The sequence below is a fragment of the Bombus terrestris genome, chromosome 14, assembly GCF_910591885.1.
Source record: "Bombus terrestris chromosome 14, iyBomTerr1.2, whole genome shotgun sequence".
NCBI classification, from domain to species: Eukaryota; Metazoa; Arthropoda; class Insecta; order Hymenoptera; family Apidae; genus Bombus; species Bombus terrestris.
Window position 1 is genome coordinate 11,139,757 of NC_063282.1, and position 21,228 is coordinate 11,160,984.

Here is a 21,228-nt window from a genome sequence, read left to right on the forward strand (position 1 = left end):
CAAGATCTTCTTCGCTCGTTGCTTTTTGTCCTTTATTCTTATCGAATCTAGTTCGACGTCCGCAATATCTTCTTCTTCTTCCTTTTCTCCGATCTTCGGTATGCTTCTTGCAGTCCTCATTCTACTTTTGAACCTTTTGATCGATCGTTGTTTCTTCACGTCTTCTTTCTCGGATTCTACCTCCATTTCCATGTATTTCGTTACTATTCTTTCCTTTAATATTTCCTGCGCTGCTTGCACGTCGGCTTCGTCGAGTTCCATGTATCGCGCGGATATCTTTTTTAGAAAAACAGATCAACTTACTTTTGTCGATACTTGATAAATTTTTGATGGTTTGCTCATCGTGTAATTTGAAAATGTTGGTGATAAAAGAAAAATACATAGAATCTAGAATATTCGACGCGGCATACTAATTTACCTGTTTTATTTTGTCGAAATATTCCATCTGCGCTTTGTTGTGTTCAGGATAGGTCATCCTGACGCTAGACTTTCCTTTCGGTTTCGAGGCTCTCGATTTCTTCCGGTCTTCCGGTCTCTCTTTCTCCATGGAGGCCTTTTCTTTCTTTCTATCCTTTTCCTTCTTCTTGCTTTTCACCTTTGACTCTTGTATACTGACATCTTTGGAGACACGATGACCCAGGCGTATTTCTTTCAAACGACTGTCAATCGCCTTTTCGTATCGACTATACCTTTCCAGATACTACAATAAGGAAAAAACCACGTTACCGATATTTTCGAATTCGTCTACTTGACGAGATAGTCGACCTTGGAATTTTTGCCTTTCCTCGCTAAACTCATTGTAAAATTTTGAGGAGTAAGAGCGAACTAAACTAAAATTTCATGAAATGTGAGACAACGAGATTCGGTAGGAAAAATGCCGTTTAATTGGAACATCTGGTAATTAATGAAATTCAGTTCACTGATTTCAATGACCATTATCAAAAGGTGAAGCAAGGTAACAAGAAGAAAGCGTAACAGAGTCTTTAAGTAAACTGACAGTATAACTAGAATCTTACGCTACTCAAAGCGGCTTTGTCTTCTTTCGTAAACGTTGCAAGGTCTTCCGTACACTCCAGTAGGTATACATTACCGTTACTACTTCCGACAGCAAGAAATCCACCCTCTTCGTGAGAGCTAATCGCTGTCAGGCTATCGTTACACACGTGAATGTTAGTCAATGGTGTCTTGATGCCTGCCAATATATCATACGCTTCCAGTAAGCCTTCTTTATTTATGGTGAAGAATACGGAGCATCTGGCTTTACTCCAGCAACCACCGCTCAGATCGATGTATTTGTCACTATACACGTAAAAATACAAAAAATTTCTATCTCGAAGAAACATACAAAATATCAATTGGTACAACATTACTGTCTACGGTCGTACCTAGTACAGAGCAAATTTCCTTCCTTCGTGTCGTCTGCCCATATGTTTGCTGACCAGTTACCAATGGTTAAGAAATTCTTCGTATAAATGGGATTTCGGTCGATCGCGATAACCGGTCCCGTGTAACATTGGAATCTAATCGCCAATTTTTCCACGAGATTGCTGGTTCTCCTATTTACATTCACAACCATGCCGTCCTCGGTACCAGCTAGGAATTTACTGCTCATCGTCTGTTCAAACTGAAGAGCAGTGATACCGACCGCTTTGTAAATGTCTGCTCTTTGTGGCTGCTCGAGGTCCATCACTAAAGTTTCTGTTGGCTTTTTCATAAATCTGGCATCCCACCACAAAACTGTGCCATCGGTAGAACAAGAGAAGAAGTCGGTGTTAACCTTGGAGGGGATCCAAAGAGCCTGAGTCACTGGATATCTAAGAATGAACGACAGACGAGAAGAAAGAATCGTAATTTTACTTTGGAGAAATACAGAAATTCGATGACGCTGCACCGTTACGTTGTAGGAGGAAGAAAACTGCGGTTAGCCGAGTTCCCGATTTTGTGGAATATCGTCGAATTTTTTGTATAATTTTTTTTAGACTTTGTTTCGATTTCATTCCATTTTATGAAAATTCTACATAGGAAGCTTTAATTGGAAAAGTGACATAAATGCATTTTTTTCGAGAAAGAAAACTACGACATAGCGGTGATACGCGAAATCCATTATTATCGTGTATACAAGATGTTTGACATGTATACATGTGTACGTTATTAATTTCCAATCAAACTATTATACCTGTGACTGGTGTAAGGATGAGACGTTTCCATGGGTTTTTCATTGCTTCGAATATCCCAGTAACACACTTGGCCAGATATTAGACCACTAACTAACATCACAGGATCGCGAGGATTGAATTTAACTGTCGTTAAATGGAAGGGTGGTTTCAACGTGTAGAGAGCTTTATTGGGATTCTCTGCATAAGACAAAGATTATACGTTTTTATAGAAACTAAATCGTAATGTATTGTACAACAAACAATTTAGAAGGTTCAATTTCTGTGCGTGTGTTGTACATATTAACCGAATTAATCACTCATATATGAATTATTTACCAAATGTCCAGCTAGATAAATTGTAAAGTACAAATTAAATAATAAAAAAAAATATATGAATAAAATGCATATGCACTATAACTAATAAAATAATGAACGGGAAGAGATAGCAAATTTGTATGCAAAATGTTTACAATAAAATCGCGAGACGTTCAGATTCAACAAAATGATCTAAAATTTGGTCGTATGTACGAATGGACATACACAGAATCGAATCGATAAAATACCACCTCTCATCGAAGTGCTATGGCAAATAACGTCGACTGAATGCAGTTCGTCACCGAATTACATAAGGAATAACCGAGTACCGAGGTCCCATACGTAGGAGTACGGACTCACGTCGGCCGAAGGCTGCTCAGATTCCGGAAATCCGTACGCAACGGCCAATCGATCGGAGTAGTTCGGAGACCACGATATATCTTTGATTGGTCTCACCTTCGCCTCCGGATCCTCGTACAAGTTCACTACCCTGAATTTAAAAAGGAGGAAAAAATACGAGATTTCGTTAATTTACTAATTATTCTATTAATTAACGATTAGAGTACTATTATATTATGACGTTCATTCGTAAAAGAAAAATCCATCCATATTTTCACATATCACACTTACGGTACGTTATGCGTGTATGATATATGCATATTACATCGAGATTTCAAATATTTAATAAAAAGAAGAAAAAAACGAACGATATGATATCACGGATTTTTTGGGCACAGCGAGCATATATCACCACACCGATGTTATCACGACAAAGCACAGTTCGATCGTTAATTTTATGAGCCTGCGGATTTTCATTGCCAAATCGATAGCGATCGCCCGCTGCACTTTTTGTTTGAAAATTTGTGTCGGGATTTTGAACGGATAATCGTATGGTTAATGAATTTGATGGAATTACGCGTTAAATCAACGATCGCTTTGCTGATTTACTTAACTCGTTTTTAGAATTTAATGCGTTCAAACCCGTTCACGGGAGACATATCTCGCATCTTTAATTTCGAATATGTTAATATGATTTTTAATAGGTACGTAAATATATCGAAGCAAGATATTTTGTAACATTTATTGTGAAATGTACCTGATATTGTGGTCCTTGATCATAGGTGTCACGATCAAGTCGTCGAAGAAATTCTGATAGATATTGATGGCATTGTTTTGAAGTACATAGTCCTCCATTGTCTAAATATCCACAAAGTGACATTATTTTAACATATGTGTGGTATCGTGGACAGATTGTGTAAGAAATATTGGGTGAACCATAAACAATATTGCGAGAAAGCCTAAGTGCCGACAGGCCAAAAGGATCTGGAAACTTCAATAGGCCGAGCGGCCCATCAATGTCTCCTCGGTCCTTTAGTCGAATAGTTACGCGGAAAAAGGCCTATATAGTTATGATCGCGGACGGTTACGGAACACGTACGTGGTGGGGCTATGAGAAAAGATAAAGAGATGCTTAAGGGAAAAATATGAATGAACAGGGAGTCGTTAACTAAGAGTTGGCTTGTGAGCAGTCGTTAACTGAGAGTCGAGTTGTGAGAGCAGTCGTTAACTGAAAGTCGAATTATGAGGGCAGTCGTTAACTAAGAGTCGAGTTGTGAGGAGTCGAGAGTTGAGTTGCCGAGTTGTCATAAGTTGTAAACTATTAGTTGTGAGTTGTGAATTATCCATTTAGATGTCTTAGTTATAATACATTACTGTATTTAGTTTACGTTAAATAACCATCGTTTCCTGTTTAATTCATTGTAAATAGATCTATCTATCAATAATCTTATCATATAGGATAGAAATCATTGGAAATCCTAATTTCTAATATTTCTGAATAAATAAATCCTATATATGCAAATATTTTATATAATTCTCTCGAAACTTACAGGAAGCAAACTTCTCATGCTTATCGCCCAATTATCATCCTTCTCCACGCGTCGACGAAACCTTTGAACGACTTCGGCATCTCGAGCATTGACTTCCTTTGGCCAGCCACCTTCCGTATGATGTACTCCCGTATTTATCTCTATCTTTCTCATCGTTTGTACCTGAAACGAAGCATGAAATACACTGTGTTAGCATGTAAAGAAAAATGAAAAAAGAACGATGATCGATTTCAGATGCATTGATTTCAAACGAGTTATCCTATACTACTAGCTACAACTGACGTTCCGTTAGGATCTAACCTAAAATATGAGAGCGCTATGGTTGAAGTAGTTTCGTTTGATTACTCTGATCGGCTCTTACTTCGTGGACCGCATACTGTTTAGACACTTGCACTTGGCGATGAGTGTACGGACGGTACACGTAATCTTGCATTAGTTTCGGCTCCGGCTGGATGTTTTCTTCGGCAACATGGTCGGTTCTGAAGACGCATTGCTTTCCGAACTGACATCGCGGCTTGATATAAGTGTATTGCGTCAGCATCTCCGCCACTGTGTTTCATTAGGTCTTGTAAAAGCATTTATAAGTTACGAAATAAACGTGTGCCAAAAGTAAATTATAGAAAATTCTTGGTACACAGACTCTAAAAAGAACGATACTCTAAGTCGAACAGAAGATCGGAAAACAAAACAACTTCATGATTTAACGCGTAGTTCAGTATCGTGCGAGCCATATATCGACAATTACGTAGAATCGTCTACTACGCATAAAATATATACTACCGTTTCATTAAGTAAATATTCGATTACGATCGATACTTAAAAACCTACTACTTCTCTACTTTAATTTACTTTAATCCTATAGCCGTTGTAAGAGAAACCCTGCTATCCTCGATACACTCGTGAATATTTCAGCACCAACCACAATTTCTCCGCCAATTTCCATTCTCTAGGAGATTCGAGCCCGTTGAGAAACCGTCTAGAACCACCATTGGCTGCTATTGACCCTTTTAAAGACACGAAAAGAAAAGGAGAACTTGCTGACGTTTTTATCCTTCTTTCGGAGGCATCGCCGATTTCTTTTAGCCGCTAATTTCTTCTATTCAGTTTCCTTTCACACATCAAAGATTCAATTTTCGACTGTTGCATTTCCGAATCCCACTTTATACAATTACTACCAGCAGCGGTGAGAGTTCTCAGCCCCACCGCTGCATTATCTCTTCGTGACCTTCTACAATTTCTGCCAGCCACAAGCTACCCATCCGCTGGCGATTCGCTGGCGAAATCCGGCAATCAATGCTTTCACACGGTTCCGTAAATCGCATAAGCCATGCAGAGAGTCCTCTTCCTAGCAAATCATATTTGATGCAGTCCCGTCGAAATCACGATCGATTGGTTCGTGGATGTGGTAACGCATAAGCTAGAGTGAATGTGGGAGGGGGCTGAAAATGATCCGGCACTAAAATTCGCTGGAACTATCTCTACCCATTTAGGTGCATTTACGTGGAAAATCAATGTCCGCGTCGATCTCCCATGTGGAGTCGCTGCATACGCATTCGAAGACTAGTTCTTTTGATAAACGTCCCACGATGTACCACGATAAACATTCCAATTTGGAGTAATTCGATTAGTTAATTAGGCCATCTCCTATAAATAATGAAAATATTCGGAGAGATCAGAGAAATTGGAGAATGGCGTAGGGAAAAGGTCAGATTGATAAATTACTGAGTCGTTTCATAATTGATTTTGTTTTCACGAAAAAATAGAAGGAACTACAGAACTTAAATAATAATAGACGAAGGCATTGTTATAAATGTGCAGCATACAACTGACTATTGATCGTGGATCAACGAAGAAGTTAGAGTAATCTTGATGGTTCGTGTATTTCTGGAAATAGAACATGGAACCCACTAATCAGTGTCATCGTGCTGGTGGCATGGGCTAGAAAGCTATTCCTAATCAATTAGCTCTGCTGCCATCAAGATCGAACGTTGTACATACATCCGCGTTCGTAAGTATCGGGACATTTTCGGAAAATCGGATAAATCTAATTAATCATTAACAAATTGTACAAGTCTATAAGAAAATGGCTATTATTAATGGCCGTCAAACAATATAGAAATATTTATGAAAAGAATATTAGACATTTAAATAACGCTATAAATTATTTACATTACTACTTGCAACTTATCGAAAGTATCTGATTATAGATTTATGTCCGCGTTAAACAATATCTTTCCGGAGGTTCGATAAAAAAAATCTGAAAACACGTATCCGAAGGTTCGCATAGTTAATTCCGAGTTCAGCGGTCACCATGACTCTCCATATTGTATGCACCAACACGAGACTGCCGCTAACGAAGCTGATTTGGTACAGTGCCATCGATGTCGTAATCAATTCATTCTGTCGATATGATGTCGCGACACAACTCGGTGCCGTTCTAAAAATTATAATACAACGAACCTGTGCTATTATGTTTCGAAATTTTCCGTATAAAATTAACTATTGTTACAACGCTTAATTATTCTTTCCCATCTTAAAAATTTTGTTTTTTTTTTAAACCATGGTACCTATGTCTTTTGCCTTAAAATTATTAAAAGGGTTAATTATATCTTTCAATTTTTTGATAATATTTTTTCTTTCTTTTTCTTTCAAAGCACGAAGACAAATTTTCCGATCTTCGCTCAACCAAGGAATACTCTACTTTGTATATTTCATATATTTTACATACTAAGTGTATTCTGTACAATCTCGCACATTAAAATTTTCCGCACATACATGATAAAACAAGCTTAGCCATCTAGTTATCACTGTTAATTTGCAAAACGAAATTTATCGGGGAATGCCTTTACGGAGAGAGAGTTGTGCAGCCACGTAAGCCAAACTGGCAATGAATCAGATCGATCAGTGTCTGCGTATGTCGAGCCACATATCGAAGATGAACTTGCATCCCGGAACTAAAGCAATCTAGCATTGGATTCCAAAACGTCCTGGAGGCGGAAGTTCTAGCAGAATTTAACCGTCCAAAGCAGGTGTATATCCACGGAATTTCGGTGCATTCGACGCCAAGACTTCGATAATTGAATTTTATTTAATTTCCAATGAATAAAACAGCCAAACTTTAAATTATTTATTATCGATAAAATTTATTTCGTTCGAAAAATTGTTTTAAATAGGAACACAAATTTCACGATACGCCGCATGATGATTTGATATAGGTAGTAAATTAATTCTATTATAAATTACTTTCTATAAATAACTCAACTCTATAAATAAACAAAATATTCTAAGGTAACGTATTACTATGTGTATATAACATTTTCTTCGATCTGAAGATATGAACGAATAAGTACCACTCGACCATTCGTATCCACCATGATAGTGTCCAAATTTTAGTAGCAAAATTATCAAAAATCATTTATTCTTTCGTGAAACCATTATGTTACGGTGATTAAATTTGAAGATTATGTAACGCTAAAAAAACGAAAGACATCGTATTTGCCATTGAGTAAAGTCCGACAAATTACTCGAGAGAATTGCACGAGCAATTAACCTCAAAAGCAACAAAATCTGCGCTGATATCCTTCCCGGCTCGAATGAGGAATTGTAATAATGATAAGGGGCGAGTAGATAGATTAAAGTAGTAATTAGAAAGAGAACCAACCGTAACAAGATAAAACAAAGAAGAAAGAAAGATGTAAGGTCTTGATGTAAGATACATCAACGATTCACCGTAGGAAATGTTGAGACTTTTATCCCGAAAGGTAAAGATGTTCTCCGCATCAAAGAACGCGAGAAACGTCTTGACTTGGCAGGATCTCCTCTCAAATCCATCGAGATGCTCGAAAATGCTTTGCAATTAAACACAGATTTGTTCGACAAGTATACCGGTAGCAAAAAAAAAGGAGGATCAAAGACGTTGTTCTTGTGCAACATTTTAAACAGAACAGTTTATTTTACTTGAAATATTCCATTTTATGCAAAAGAATCATTAACGAATATTTACCCGGAGAAATATTACGTTCAAAGATCTTTTCTCTTTATAGATATATTTTTACTTTAAGCACTCGTTCAATTTATGTAGAAATATTGAGATCAAAAGATAAAGATGAAAGTAAAAAATACAAACAGAGATGTTATTGAGAAAGAAAGAAATTCTATACTACCATTTCTCCTCCTTCAGATAAAAATGTATCTTTGTTTTTGTTTTTTTTCGTGTTATTATTTTTAAGTAAGGAAAACTTTCATTTGCATTTGTAATTATTTGGAAACGAATAGTTTGTACAATTATTTTATTTTATATTTACTGTACTTTTATCTTTTGATTTATCGATACCTATTATGACCGACAGATTTCTTGGAGAATAAAATTGTCAGTAAGGAGAATAAGAAACATCCAGGCAAAATGGATACCATCCAACGAAGTAAAATATTTGGAAAATATCTCAAAAAAGAAAGTTGGAGTACATTTGCCTAGGAACAAGTTACAGGAAGTAATCGATTTCTTTTCGAACAGAAAATTCTCTGTTATAAAGATATTGAATAACTCGTTGAAGCTTGCTTTCGAAAAATATTCGACTCTGAACAGGTCTATTGATATCATCGTTAATTCTCAAGATCTTATTCGGATCAAACGACAAATTGTTCCAATAAGAACACACTTGTCTACTGACATTCTAAATCAAACAATTCCTACTTATCTGAAACGATTTAGCAACATGCCTGCGATTGATTATACGAAAAGAAACCTATTCTTCAAACTTGTCAAAAGAGGATCCGATAGAAATAAACAACCGCCAAAATCGGACTATCAAGAGCAACGTTCTCCTTCGACAAAACCAAAAATGATTTTCAAAAATGATCAGAAACTTCGGATACAAGAACGTTCCCAAACATGTTTCCAGCAAGGTTCAGAAGATCATCGTCAAAATGACGCACAAAATGTACACTCTGAGTATTCTTACTCGATACAACAGACAAGTCCATCCTATTGTAATAAGCCTGAAAGATACAAAGATTGCCGAAAAGAACCGACAAAACATTCCATACTTTGTAAGAAAGTGAGAAAATGTGGGAAGGCATCGGTGGAAGGTTTCGAAGATCGTAAGAAGTCGGCAGAAAGCGAAAAGGTGCCGACGAAATGTTTCGAAGAACATAAAAAATTGACAGAGACCGAGTGTCAGGGAAGCTCAAAAGATTTCAAGCGCTACGAGCAACGTCAATTTGATCAAACGAGAAGCAATAAGGTTTTCCATGCATATGATCAGGATGATAGAAAATTACCAGCTCAGAAGGCGGATAAAAAAGAATCAAAAATTTTATCGAAGATGGATAGAATTATGATTTGCGTGCAAAAACATAGTTCCGACACAATCAAATCGTTTTTACCCAAGAAAGCAGCGAATTTAGAGCAAAAGAATTCCAGGTGCTCGAAAGATGCATGCAGTAATTCATCAAAGTTACACGAAGATATTCTCCCTGATCCAGCACCACCAAAGTCTATTCACTGGTCTGAGAAGATGAGGGTAGGCCAACACAAGAAGAAACATAGCCCTTCTATCTGTCCCTCCCCCATAGTATTTATTCCCCATCAACAATCGAGTAAAAAGAAGCCAAAAGCTGAAATATCTCGAGATCTGCAAGCTGAGGGATTACAACATTCGTCAACGGATTCGCATTCGTGCGTAAAATATCGAACGAAACGTGAGTCCAGTAACGCTCGTTCATCCACGCAGGATAGTTACTTGTCTCGAAAAACGAGATACGATGATGGTGACAAAAAGTGCTTTGCCACCAGAAAATATACGAAAAATCAAACATCTTTCGTTGCATATAAAAGTGGCTCTTGTGAGAAGTCAGAGAACCCGTATCAAGTAAAAGACGTCAGCGATTCCAAAGGTGATGTATCGAGTTTGAAGTATGGCTTGAGTAAGCGTCCCAATCCAAAGGAGATGCAGACTACTTACATGAATCGCAAGCCACACAAGGTTAAGACGAGATCTTTAAAAAAATCGGAAGAGACATATTTGCCCATTCGAAAGAAGCGAAAGTGTTTCAAGGGAAGTGGCGAATGGAAAAAGCAGAAATATCAAGTTCGGTTGAAGATTTTTAAATCGAAAAATGGCTTGGATCCATGTCTACCTACAGTGATCGAAGTGCAACGCAACGATCGTTCATTTATAGAGGAGATACAGAGGCCAAGGTTAAGCCCGGTGCATCGTGAAATTTCCAAGTTACTAAAGCGTCCGTGTAATTTCAAGTGCTGTCGCCTCGACGATATTACCAAGACTAAAAAACGTATAAAGAAAGGAAAAGGAAAAGTAACAAAGAGGAAAAAATGTCCGTGATCTCATGATTTCTAAATTATTGATTTATAAATTATTTCTAAATTATGTTTTCTCGTGTATTAGTTTTCTGTAAACATATTCGTTAATGTAATTGATAATCATATTTTTAATCTTTCGTTTAACTCATAGAAATTTTTCGTATCGATTTTAATATAGCTGCAACGACATGCCAATGTTATTTCAGCAGTTGCGTTGCTACAAATTGGGTTATAAAAAGATAGGGATGAAATAAATATCTGGTAGTAACAATACAAACGTGTCTTTCTTTTCAACTCGATAAAAGCAGGCGAAACAATAGTTTCATTGTGGAATGTAAGCTACATTCTTCAAACAAAGAATGTTCAGCTTGAAAAAATGCAGTGCAAGTTGTCACCGGGAAAGAAGCAGTAAGAAGCTCGCCTACAGCAGCTGTTGCCAACTTTTCACATTTATCATTACCCTACACCATATATCTTTACTGTTGCATATCGCCATACCGGGGAGCAAACTTGTGCATCAAATAATCTTGCTCCACGAGCAGCTTAAATTTTTCCCCTGATACAAAAATATGATGAATACTTTGTCCTTAATGAAAACCGCAGAAAATATACGACACACCCATTTTTCGCTCCTTTTTCTAACGATTATCAGCAAAATTTCTAAACGGCTGTACATATAAGAAAAACATTTTGCGCTAAATAGAAAATTTATTTTAACGGAAGTTCTAACTTCTGAACATTGGTCTCTACTATCTTGAAACTGCGATTAATAATAATATATAAAATAACTGCTTCGTTATTTCGTTGAATAATAAAATTTATGTTCTAACATATCGAACGAAATAATAATTAATTGATAACGAAATTGATATTTTCCATGATTCTATAACAGACTCGAATCGAGCTATCGCCACCCATTGTTATTTATAACTTTGGTTTTATTAGTTATTTGTAATTATAATTTACAATTATTTGTTTGTAATAACTGTTTTCAATTATCTCTATCAATTATTATTTTCTTTATCTTATTTACTGTGATCTTTATTCACCTACTTTGCTCATCCTATATTCTTTATATTTAATGTACTATGTGATGTTTCCTATTAATAAATATTTACAATATATTTACGATATGTATAATATAAACGAAATATGTAAATTTCGAAAAGTAGCTACAGACGTGAAATTTAACTAATCGCTACATCTATTATTGTTATCACCGAATTATTATGTATTGTACCATGATTGTGCCGTAACCAACCACAGAGCATCGAGTTGTAACTAGTAGTCCACTACTTCTTGTTTCGACAACCAAGCGATGTACACGTATGTGGTACGAAATGAAACATCACCGACCAAATCTAAGTAAACTATTCTCCGTTAAATTACAATAATAGCAAATATTCTAGCCCATATCGAAAAGTTTCAAATGTTCGGTCATCCTAAATGTTAAGTGATTTTTCATTTATATCTCTTATTTATTTATATCTTTTATTTATATCTCTTTCGTTTTGGGTGTCGAACAAGTTAGAGTACAAACCTCGATAAATATTATCTCAGTGACTAAAGAAGTATTCTCAAATATTTTCGTTGAAATACATTGATTGCGCGAAACCGGTGAAACATAAAAGGCAAATTATGTTTCATATAAAGCAACTAACCGGGACTTGGAAACGGTATCTCGTATTAAAATTCGTTCGTTATCGTTTGGTACATTAAGCGAGAAGAGTTGTGGATAGAAAAAGCTGCGTGATTATCATACGAAGATATTCATGTGAAATTGTTCTTTGTTGCAGATAGTAGACGACTGGTACCATATGGTGCACACGTCAGTGGTGAAGAGGTCGGCGGAACCACATTTCGGAGTACAAGGGAGGCTAATAGAAGACCGCAGAGTGCGCCGAGCGGAGCAGCAGCGAGTGAAATCGCGAACGAAACGGGATCTGATAATCAAACGCGGTCCGTCCAACCTGAAAACCGTTCTCAATGACGAGATGTGGCCTCAAATGTGGTACTTGGTTAGTTGAATCAGATAAATCTCATTTCTTTCTTCTCGCTGAATTGATCGAACGTGCACGGAAAATTAAACAAAGGCCAATACTATGAGATAAAAATATTTTATTGCCTTGTCTCTTTCTACGATCTTTTTTCCGGTCGAATTTTAATTTTGTGCCAAATTTTTGTTGACCAACGGTAAATATATTTTGTTAGGTATGTAAATTAAAAAAAATTCAATGTATATTTAAAGAAAATTACTATTTCGTTTATAAATCTCGTAACATGTAAATATGCGTACATTATGCATAAAATAGACATTTTTTAACTTGTTTACGTCGAAAGATTGAAGACAAACGTATTAAAATACGATTATCGATAATTGGTTATAGAATAGGGGAAAGGGGTTAGATATGAACGTGCAGGAAGCCTGGGCTGAAGGAATTACGGGACGCGGAATCGTGGTCACGATCCTTGATGATGGATTGGAGAAAAATCATCCTGATCTCTATAAGAACTACGTAAGTTCCATTACTTATTTTCCTAATCCAATAAAACGCTTGATAAAGAAGATAATTCGAGAAAAGAACTCAATTCTTTGACACGACAAAAATTTATAATCTCTAAAGCAATTCTAGAAATAAAATTCTTAACAACTACAGCCACATTTAATTTCACCGTAGTACAACAGAAAATGTTCAATCAATGTAAGAGAGAAAATCAGTTTTTTTCAGCAATTTATCAGGGTACGTTCCAATTTACACAAAAGGTCGACAGGTTCCACGAAGCAAACAGAACAGTCAGGACGGACCGAACCCTACAGAATGGAGGGCAGACAGATTTCGGAACGGTGCCAAAAACTATACTTGTATTTAGAAACTCTCGTCTATTCCACATACTAAACGTCTATTTTCACCTAACTGCAACGAATATAACGTTGCAGCTCGAGAAATTATCATAAAGAAACGTGTTAGATACAATGAATGGTATTCGTGGGAACGACAGTGCGCCATAAATGTAATAAGATTCGTGCATTCGCGATTAACAACGTATACAACGATCTTCCTGCTACGCTACAGCGATTCACACAAAATTTTCTAAACGCAGTTTGCTCTTTAACTATTTACACATATAAAACTCTCCTGCTTCTCTATTTCTCGTTAGCGGACTGCAGGAAGCAAGTATGTGCCACGCTACTGAAATTGTCGAAGTTACCAGCGGAGTACTGGGAGCCAACCATAGAGTCAAACACTAGACTTGAACCGCACGAGAGAAACGCGTATGTTTACTAGTGAATGGCCGGGGTTAATAAGGCAACCACGGACAAACGTGTATCGAGCTCCACAATTTCCCAGTAGATACAGATCTCCTATAATCAGACATAGTCGACGGTAATCGATATCGACCCGAACGAGATACGTGTCGTAAATGAAATTGAAATTTTCAATCATTTAAAATATCACATTTTTTACGATTTTGTTGAAACAACGTTTAGAATTCTTTCACGATATTTTAGAAATTGTTGGGTTACATAGCTGAACCAAACAGCTCTTATACCTACATATCAAAACAAGCGATCCAAATTAATCAGTTAAATTCCCTCGGCTTATTTCCACCATATTCTCTGTTCTCTCTTTTTCTGATTTTTCCTACGTGCCTTCAATTTGCACAGCTCTTCCGATCTTACCTCTTGCAAATTTTTGTCATTGATTTTTAACTTCTGCTCTCTACTTTACTTATATTCAATGGGTGTATGTATATGTATACGGTTAGTACTCAATTTTTTGAAAACCGCACAATTTATTTCAATAGAGAATATCCCAGATGAGCGTAAATTTATTTATTCGTATAAATGTAAAATATCGAATTTAATCGATTGTAAAAAAGAATATTATATACGAAAAGAAACGAAAAACCGTAGTACTAAACTCGGAACTTTAAAACAATCCTCTAACTGCCTAAAGGAAAAAGCAATTACATTGGCCCTGTAGAAAGTCCATATTCACTGGAAACTTCGTAAAAGTGCAATCAAGTTGTATTCGGTAATTACAGAAATAGTTCACTTGATAATAATTAAACATCTTATCAATTGGCAAAAAGAAAAAGCATCTAATCTCAACGAGAACTTAACGGGTAACAATGATCAACGATTCAACTATAAAAGTAAGCGTTGAGGTTCATGATCTTGAAAATGTTAAAAATATCGCAAGATATTAAACGAAAGATTTTATAAATTTTCCGAAGAAAGTATATTTCTTCAGTATTTAAATCGTTACAATCTATACGGTAGAAAAAGAATATATGATTCAGACAAGAATAAGAAATTTCAGATAATAATGATCTTTCTAGGATCCACAAGCGAGCTACGACGTTAATAATCATGATGAAGATCCCATGCCAAGATACGATGTTCTAGACAGTAATCGACATGGCACCAGATGCGCCGGTGAAGTGGCTGCAACTGCTAACAATTCCATGTGCGCGGTGGGAGTTGCATTCGGAGCTGGCGTCGGGGGTAAGTGTATTCAAAAAACGAATCTCAGCTATTTTCGGTTATTTGAAAAACCGGTGCAGTATTTTGGGAGAAATAAAAAAAAATGCGTTTAAATAAGATATTAAAATAAATAAGATATTAAAATAAAAGAAAATAAGAAATAAACCAATCCAATTCGGGATGAGTAATTTAATTAAAAGGATTTAATTTTTTATTTACGTAGGAGTGAGAATGTTGGATGGAGACGTGACAGACGCTGTCGAAGCGAGGTCTCTGAGTCTAAATCCCCAGCACATCGACATTTATAGTGCCTCTTGGGGACCGGATGACGATGGAAAAACCGTCGATGGTCCTGGTGAACTTGCTACTAGAGCTTTCATCGAAGGAATCACAAAGGTTGGTAAATTTTTTACACTTTACAAAAATCTTCAAGTCTTCAACTACTAGTTACCATACTTGAAATCGGTAACGAAAAGTTTACAAAATGATAAATGACTCATACGACACGAAATTATTCCTTGTTGTTTTTTCCTCTAATTTCTGCTCCAATTCTTCCGCGTTGTTCTCTGTACCACGCTATAATAAATAAATCTCGTTGCGCGTAAAATTGGATCCTCTATTCTCGCGTTTCATTAAAACCCCATGAAATACATTCGCTACGCTGTTGGGAATAGAAGTCCTGTAAAATCGATAACTTTGGAAGGCCCGTCTCTCGGATAGAAATTTCCAGGAATCTATCTCCTAGAAACATTTCTTGCGTGTTTCCGCAGAGCGACAACTGGAAGGCAGATAGTACTTCGTTGTTATCTCGATGCTACATACTTAGTAGTCGCTCGAAAGCAGACTCTGTTCGATTATGTTTGCTAGAGGAGGCACGAGAGTGTTTTATCTTGTTCCTTGGACAAGGAATTCAGCATGTCAGCCGATTTGCATCGAAATAACACATAGATCGTTAGAATAGATATATGTTCATCTATAATTAAGACAGACGATTCAGGAGAACGACTCAACATGATACGACGAGACGCGACGCGACGCGACGCGACGCGACGCGACGGTAGGGAACGTTTAACGAAAATAAATTCCACTAAACGGAAAGTCAGGTTTCTCAAAGATAATTAAGAATCGTAGGAAAAAGGTATGACAATATTTAACTAGTATGATTTGATGACTAATTAAAAAGAAAGTACTTTCGATCTAGAACAGTAATCTACAATCTTTTTACTATACAGAGTATCCCGGAGAATAACCCTCGGTTAACCCCGAATGGTTAACTTATGACAAAGAGCAGTTTACTTAATTTTGACAAAGGAGAAGTTGTAACATTAAAATGCACTTGGTGCTATTTATCTTACATAAATTTGTACATAAATGTATTACTACAAGATACAAAGGTCTACTTTCAAACTTGTGTACTAAAGAAAAAAAAACATAAATGTGATACTTAGCAATCCAAATGTTCAACTAACTCACAACGAATAAGTATTTTTGTTAACTAAATTCCAAAATGTTTTATCATTCTGATGTGATCTTAATATTATATTATTTCTTATATTTGTAATTTCTAATTCCAAATCTTCCGAGCTACTGATTTGGAAATAAGCTGCTATTTTAGTAGATACATCCTCGTCTGTAGAAGTGAAAGAACTTGTGAAAACTGAATAAATGAATCTAATTCAGAAAACTCTTGAAATTTAATACCAAATTCTTCCATGAGATGCAAAATGAGCAAAAATAAATATTTCTGTTAATAAATTTTTCGGCAATATTCTTCAAATTTGGAAAATGAAGTAATTGTTTTTTGAAAGATGCCATTTTCAAAGTATCAATTTTTCTTTGAATGAATTTATTGCACTTATCATTCGAGCGATGTGATGATTTCTGTCTTGAAATATTAAATTTAATTCGTTAAATTTTTCTATAAAATCAGTACAAAATCCAAGATCAAAAAACGATATTTTGTTTTCTAACTGTGGGCAAGATTTATTTCTCTACATTAGAGATTTCTTAGCTTGAGTTAATAAATTTAGAAATCTTTAAAGTATTTTCCTCTATAAAGCCATCGCACTTCCATGCAAGTAAAATCATTAAATTCAGCATTCTCTTCTTGTAAAAGTAATTTAAATAATCGGTGTTACATTGATGCAACTCTTATCGAATTTATAATTTATAATACTGTCTATATGACACGTTGAAGAGGTATTATCTTTGCACATAACGTTTCTTGGTGTATTATGCAATGATAAGACATAAATCTGAAAAATGAACGGTCTTGTTTACATAACGCAATAAATCCTTGTTGTGTTTCTCCCATTACCGGAACTCCGTCGATTGTAATCGCGATCAATTTCTATAATAGTAAATTATTTTCCTCCGCGTATTTTTTGAAGACTGCTAAAATATCATCTCCCCTTGTTGATCTCACTAAAAGTAGAATCTTAAGAAATTCTTCTTTCGTAGTAAAATTATCGAAAACAATAATTGTCGTCTTCACAGTTAATTGAGAAGTATCCGATATATTAGTAAACTCGTTTAATTGCAAAAAAAAAGTAAATATAAAAGAGTAAATGTATTCTTCTAAATCTTCTTTCAACTTTGTCTCAATATCAGTTGCAGTAATTTCGGTTCATCGTATTACTGTACCTTCCGATAATTCGATTTTATTTATTGCTGTTATTATTTCATTTTTAGTTTTCTACTCATCAAAAATTGACTCAGGAACCAACAACATGGCTTTTTTTACTAAATTACCTTCTAAAACTGGTTTCTTTTTCTTTACCGATAAGTAAAAAGTTTCAAAAGAGATATAAAAGGTTGCTTTCTTCGACCGTGAAGCCGATTTCGTAAAAACGTTTCATTGTTTAGCTAAGTTCATTTTCACCACATAAATTTCTTTTTTCTAATTATAGAATTTATTGGAAAATTGTTATTACAGTTTTTATAGTATAGAATAGTGTTGAAGTGCTTCACTATGTTACATTTTTTAGAAACTACAGCAATAAACATGTATACTTCCTCTAAAAAAATATAAAACCAAATTGTTCTTCTCACCCGACATTAAAATGATATGCCTTTTCCTTTTTATTTATGTAAGTTTTAAAGCATTATGAAATTGCAAAATATACTAAAATTATTAGAAATAACACGAACTCATTATCACTTTATCACTATAAAGAAGAAATAGAAAAAAGGCTACTGTTGTCAAGCTCCTTTATTTCTGTAGCGACACTCGACAACAAATACCGCTACTCGACACTAACTAAGCAACGGACACGGTAGCGAAGTGGTCAGCACTTTAGGTTTCGAACGTTCGGGACCCGGGTTCGATTGATCCTATTTTTCTTCCACGCATCAAAATAGAAGAATAATTAACAGTACCCCAGCAGCGACATCTACAACCGGCAACTACTACTATCACGGACAACATACACCACCACCTCTACATTTCTTTCTTTTATTTCTATCTTTCTTGTCAAGAGTTCATTACAGACTATCTTAGATTTTCTAAACCGCTTATTACGTTGCGTGAAATGGTCCGTGCGACGTCCTGCATTGTCTGACCGTCAAGGCCCAAGCACCTGTCACTTAAAAAAAAAATGACAAGAAAATAATAATAAAATAATGTTGGGTTCTTGAACCAGAGTTCGAGATACCTTTATTCTATTAGGTCATCCCATAAGTTCGTGCCGACTTTTGTGTATACATTTCATGTGTCGATTTATAAACATACAGCGGTAAGGACCAATGCACTTGAGCTTAGCTGATCGAGAACAGGCTAGAGCAGATTTTCGTGGGTATAAAATCGTAATATAGTGAACACAGTGACTGCTAACAATAAAAAATCATGAGTGAAATACGTATCCATTTTCGACATCTCATGTTATATGAATTTCGGAAAGGAAATTCTATAACAATTGCCACGAAAAACATATGTGCTGTTTACGGAGAAAATGCGCTTTCATCTCGCACCTGTAGGAAGTGGTTCCGACGCTTTAGAGCTGGGAATTTCTGTTTAGAAGACGAGGAACGCTCCGGGCGTCCTCCTCAGACAGACGAAGATAAAATTAGGGATCTTGTTGAAAAATCACGAAGTTTGACAGTTCAAGAGATGTCAAATGTCCTGAAAATACCTAAGACAACGATTCATAGGTGTTTAAAAAAAATGGGGATGGTGTCAAAGTTAAACGTTTGGGTGCCCCATGAACTTACGGAACGGAACCATCTTGAACGAACGACAGTGTGCATGTCATTACTTGCGCGTAATAAATATGAGCCATTCCTTAAACGTCTGGTAACTGGTGATGAAAAGTGGATACTTTTCGAAAACCCTGAACGGAAACGTAGCTGGTCCCAACGAAATCAGCCACCTCAACGCTGTGCAAAACCGGGGTTATATCCACGTAAAGTTCTTTTATGTGTATGGTGGGATTATAAAGGAATACTCTATTTTGAACTTTTATCTAGTGGTGATACCATTAATGCAGACAAATATTGCACTCAGTTAGAAAAATTAAGGAAAGCACTAGCTGAAAAACGACCAGGTTTAGTGAATAGGAACAACGTTATCTTCCATCACGACAACGCTAGATCGCATGTCGTGAAAAGCGTTACAAAAAAATTGTCTGAATTTAATTAGAAAATTTTACCACATCCCCCATATTCCCCAGACATTGCCCCATCTGATTACCATCTGTTCAGAGCATTACAACACTTTTAGTAGGTAAAAAATTTGAAAATATTGACATTCTCAAAAATAGCTTAGAAAATTATTTTAAAGAGAAACAAGAGAACTTTTATCGAGACGAAATAATGGCCCTACCAGAAAAATGGGAAGAAGTTGTACAACGAGAGGGGGGTTAATTTTTTCATGAAACTGAAAGGTATGTAAACAATCTTAACATATATAATCGCTCGAAAAACGGCACGAACTTATGGGATGACCTAATATAATAAGATTACAAGTGTGCGACTAGACCGTTACCGAAAGACTCGAGCCTCGGTCAAGACCCAGCTCTTCTAGAGGTTCGTTTATCTTATGCCTACGTGCCGGATTTATATTCATTTGTTTGGGAGTCGGTGTCGTGTGCAAGGCGATTCAGGTTTCCTGAGTCGGTTGGAGATATTTGTTGACGTTATACACCATTGGACAAACCCTCAATAAACCTAAGGCCCCACTATAAACTGAATCTTACTAGCTTGCAGGAACCTTAACCTTTAGAGTGCTATGGGCGCGTATATGCATCTGGCGAACGCTATCGGTGTGGACACATATATGCATTTTCTGTAAGTGCCCAGCATGGACTAAGGACGCATATATGCGTTTATCAATTTTTCCGAACATCTACGCAGAAGTAATACTATTACGTTTGTGTGAGATAAATATAAATGCATTCCTTAGCAACGGCAGTAAACAAATACCAATAATGTCTCGTTATAACAGTTGTCTACCTGTTTCGCGGACAGTCGCATCTAATTATCAAGAAGAAACTGTGTTGCTTGTGTAAAAAATAAGAGAATGCAGAAAATGCGATGTCGGATTATGTATCGATAATTGTTTTGAAATTTTCCACACACAACTGAATTATTAGCTTGTGTTATATTTACCAAATTTAGTTTTCTAGTTTATTGTTTTCTAATTTATTACCCAAATTCTAGTTTATTGTAAATTTCAATGTTTATAATAAATAATTAATACTAAAAAATAACGCTCTTGAATCGTTTAATCTCGTGCAAAAGAATTACTATAACTTATTACGATTTGCGCTTTGAATAGTCAATCAACAGAGTTCAGTCTAACGAAAAAGTATTCCGTCCACAGCGATCGTCAGCGCTAGCCGCGCGCCGTTCGTACGAACCGCATAGGCCGCGAGTATTCAGCACTCTAAAGGTTTCCTGCAAGTATTTTCGGTTTATAACTAGTACTTAAAACAGTCCTTAGGTTTATTGCACGTTCTTGCAAATTACGAAGAAAGCGGGTAGTTACCTAATGGGAAAAACGAATATTGTCTAACGAAAAAGCTGCTTTTTCCCATAAACAATGTCGCCCATGAGCCACGT

The 21,228-nt window shown here is 36.0% G+C and overlaps 3 protein-coding genes across 6 annotated transcripts in view; 2 read left to right on the top strand and 1 right to left on the bottom strand.

Moving 5' to 3' along the window:
* LOC100650142 (furin-like protease 1) overlaps positions 1-21,228 on the top strand; it is a 224,845-nt gene that overhangs the window by 174,015 nt on the left and 29,602 nt on the right. For all 4 annotated transcript variants that reach the window (XR_007226385.1, XM_048412144.1, XM_020865093.2 and 1 more), the window contains exons 3-6: positions 12,479-12,700; positions 13,070-13,198; positions 15,027-15,192; positions 15,395-15,567. Coding sequence is in view for 3 of the 4 variants with exons in the window: in XM_048412144.1 (XP_048268101.1) it covers positions 12,479-12,700; positions 13,070-13,198; positions 15,027-15,192; positions 15,395-15,567 (690 nt within the window). In the remaining variant the exon portion in view is untranslated. The remainder of the gene's footprint in view (positions 1-12,478; positions 12,701-13,069; positions 13,199-15,026; positions 15,193-15,394; positions 15,568-21,228) is intronic.
* LOC110119634 (dynein axonemal intermediate chain 2) lies at positions 540-2,474 on the bottom strand. The gene is made up of 4 exons (XM_048412147.1): positions 2,177-2,474; positions 1,386-1,814; positions 1,091-1,299; positions 540-700 (listed from the first exon to the last, which is right to left on the bottom strand). The coding sequence occupies exons 1-4, from the start codon at positions 2,272-2,274 to the stop codon at positions 684-686; spliced, it is 753 nt and encodes a 250-aa protein (XP_048268104.1). The 5' UTR covers positions 2,275-2,474; the 3' UTR covers positions 540-683.
* On the top strand, positions 19,014-19,946 carry LOC125386335 (histone-lysine N-methyltransferase SETMAR-like). Its single transcript, XM_048412146.1, has one exon. It carries the CDS (start codon positions 19,016-19,018, stop codon positions 19,805-19,807), a length of 792 nt encoding a protein of 263 aa, XP_048268103.1. The 5' UTR covers positions 19,014-19,015; the 3' UTR covers positions 19,808-19,946.

What these genes read in the sequence shown, in the direction of transcription:
- LOC110119634 (XM_048412147.1), bottom strand. Translation starts at nt 2,274, where the DNA reads ATGTTAGTTAGTGGTCTAATATCTGGCCAAGTGTGTTACTGGGATATT. An exon ending in CATCCTTACACCAGTCACAG is followed by an intron (nt 1,815 to 2,176) that starts GTATAATAGTTT and finishes GTTCATTCTTAG; the next exon opens with ATATCCAGTGACTCAGGCTC. An exon ending in GGAAATTTGCTCTGTACTAG is followed by an intron (nt 1,300 to 1,385) that starts GTACGACCGTAG and finishes TTACGTGTATAG; the next exon opens with TGACAAATACATCGATCTGA.
- LOC125386335 (XM_048412146.1), top strand. Translation starts at nt 19,016, where the DNA reads ATGAGTGAAATACGTATCCATTTTCGACATCTCATGTTATATGAATTT.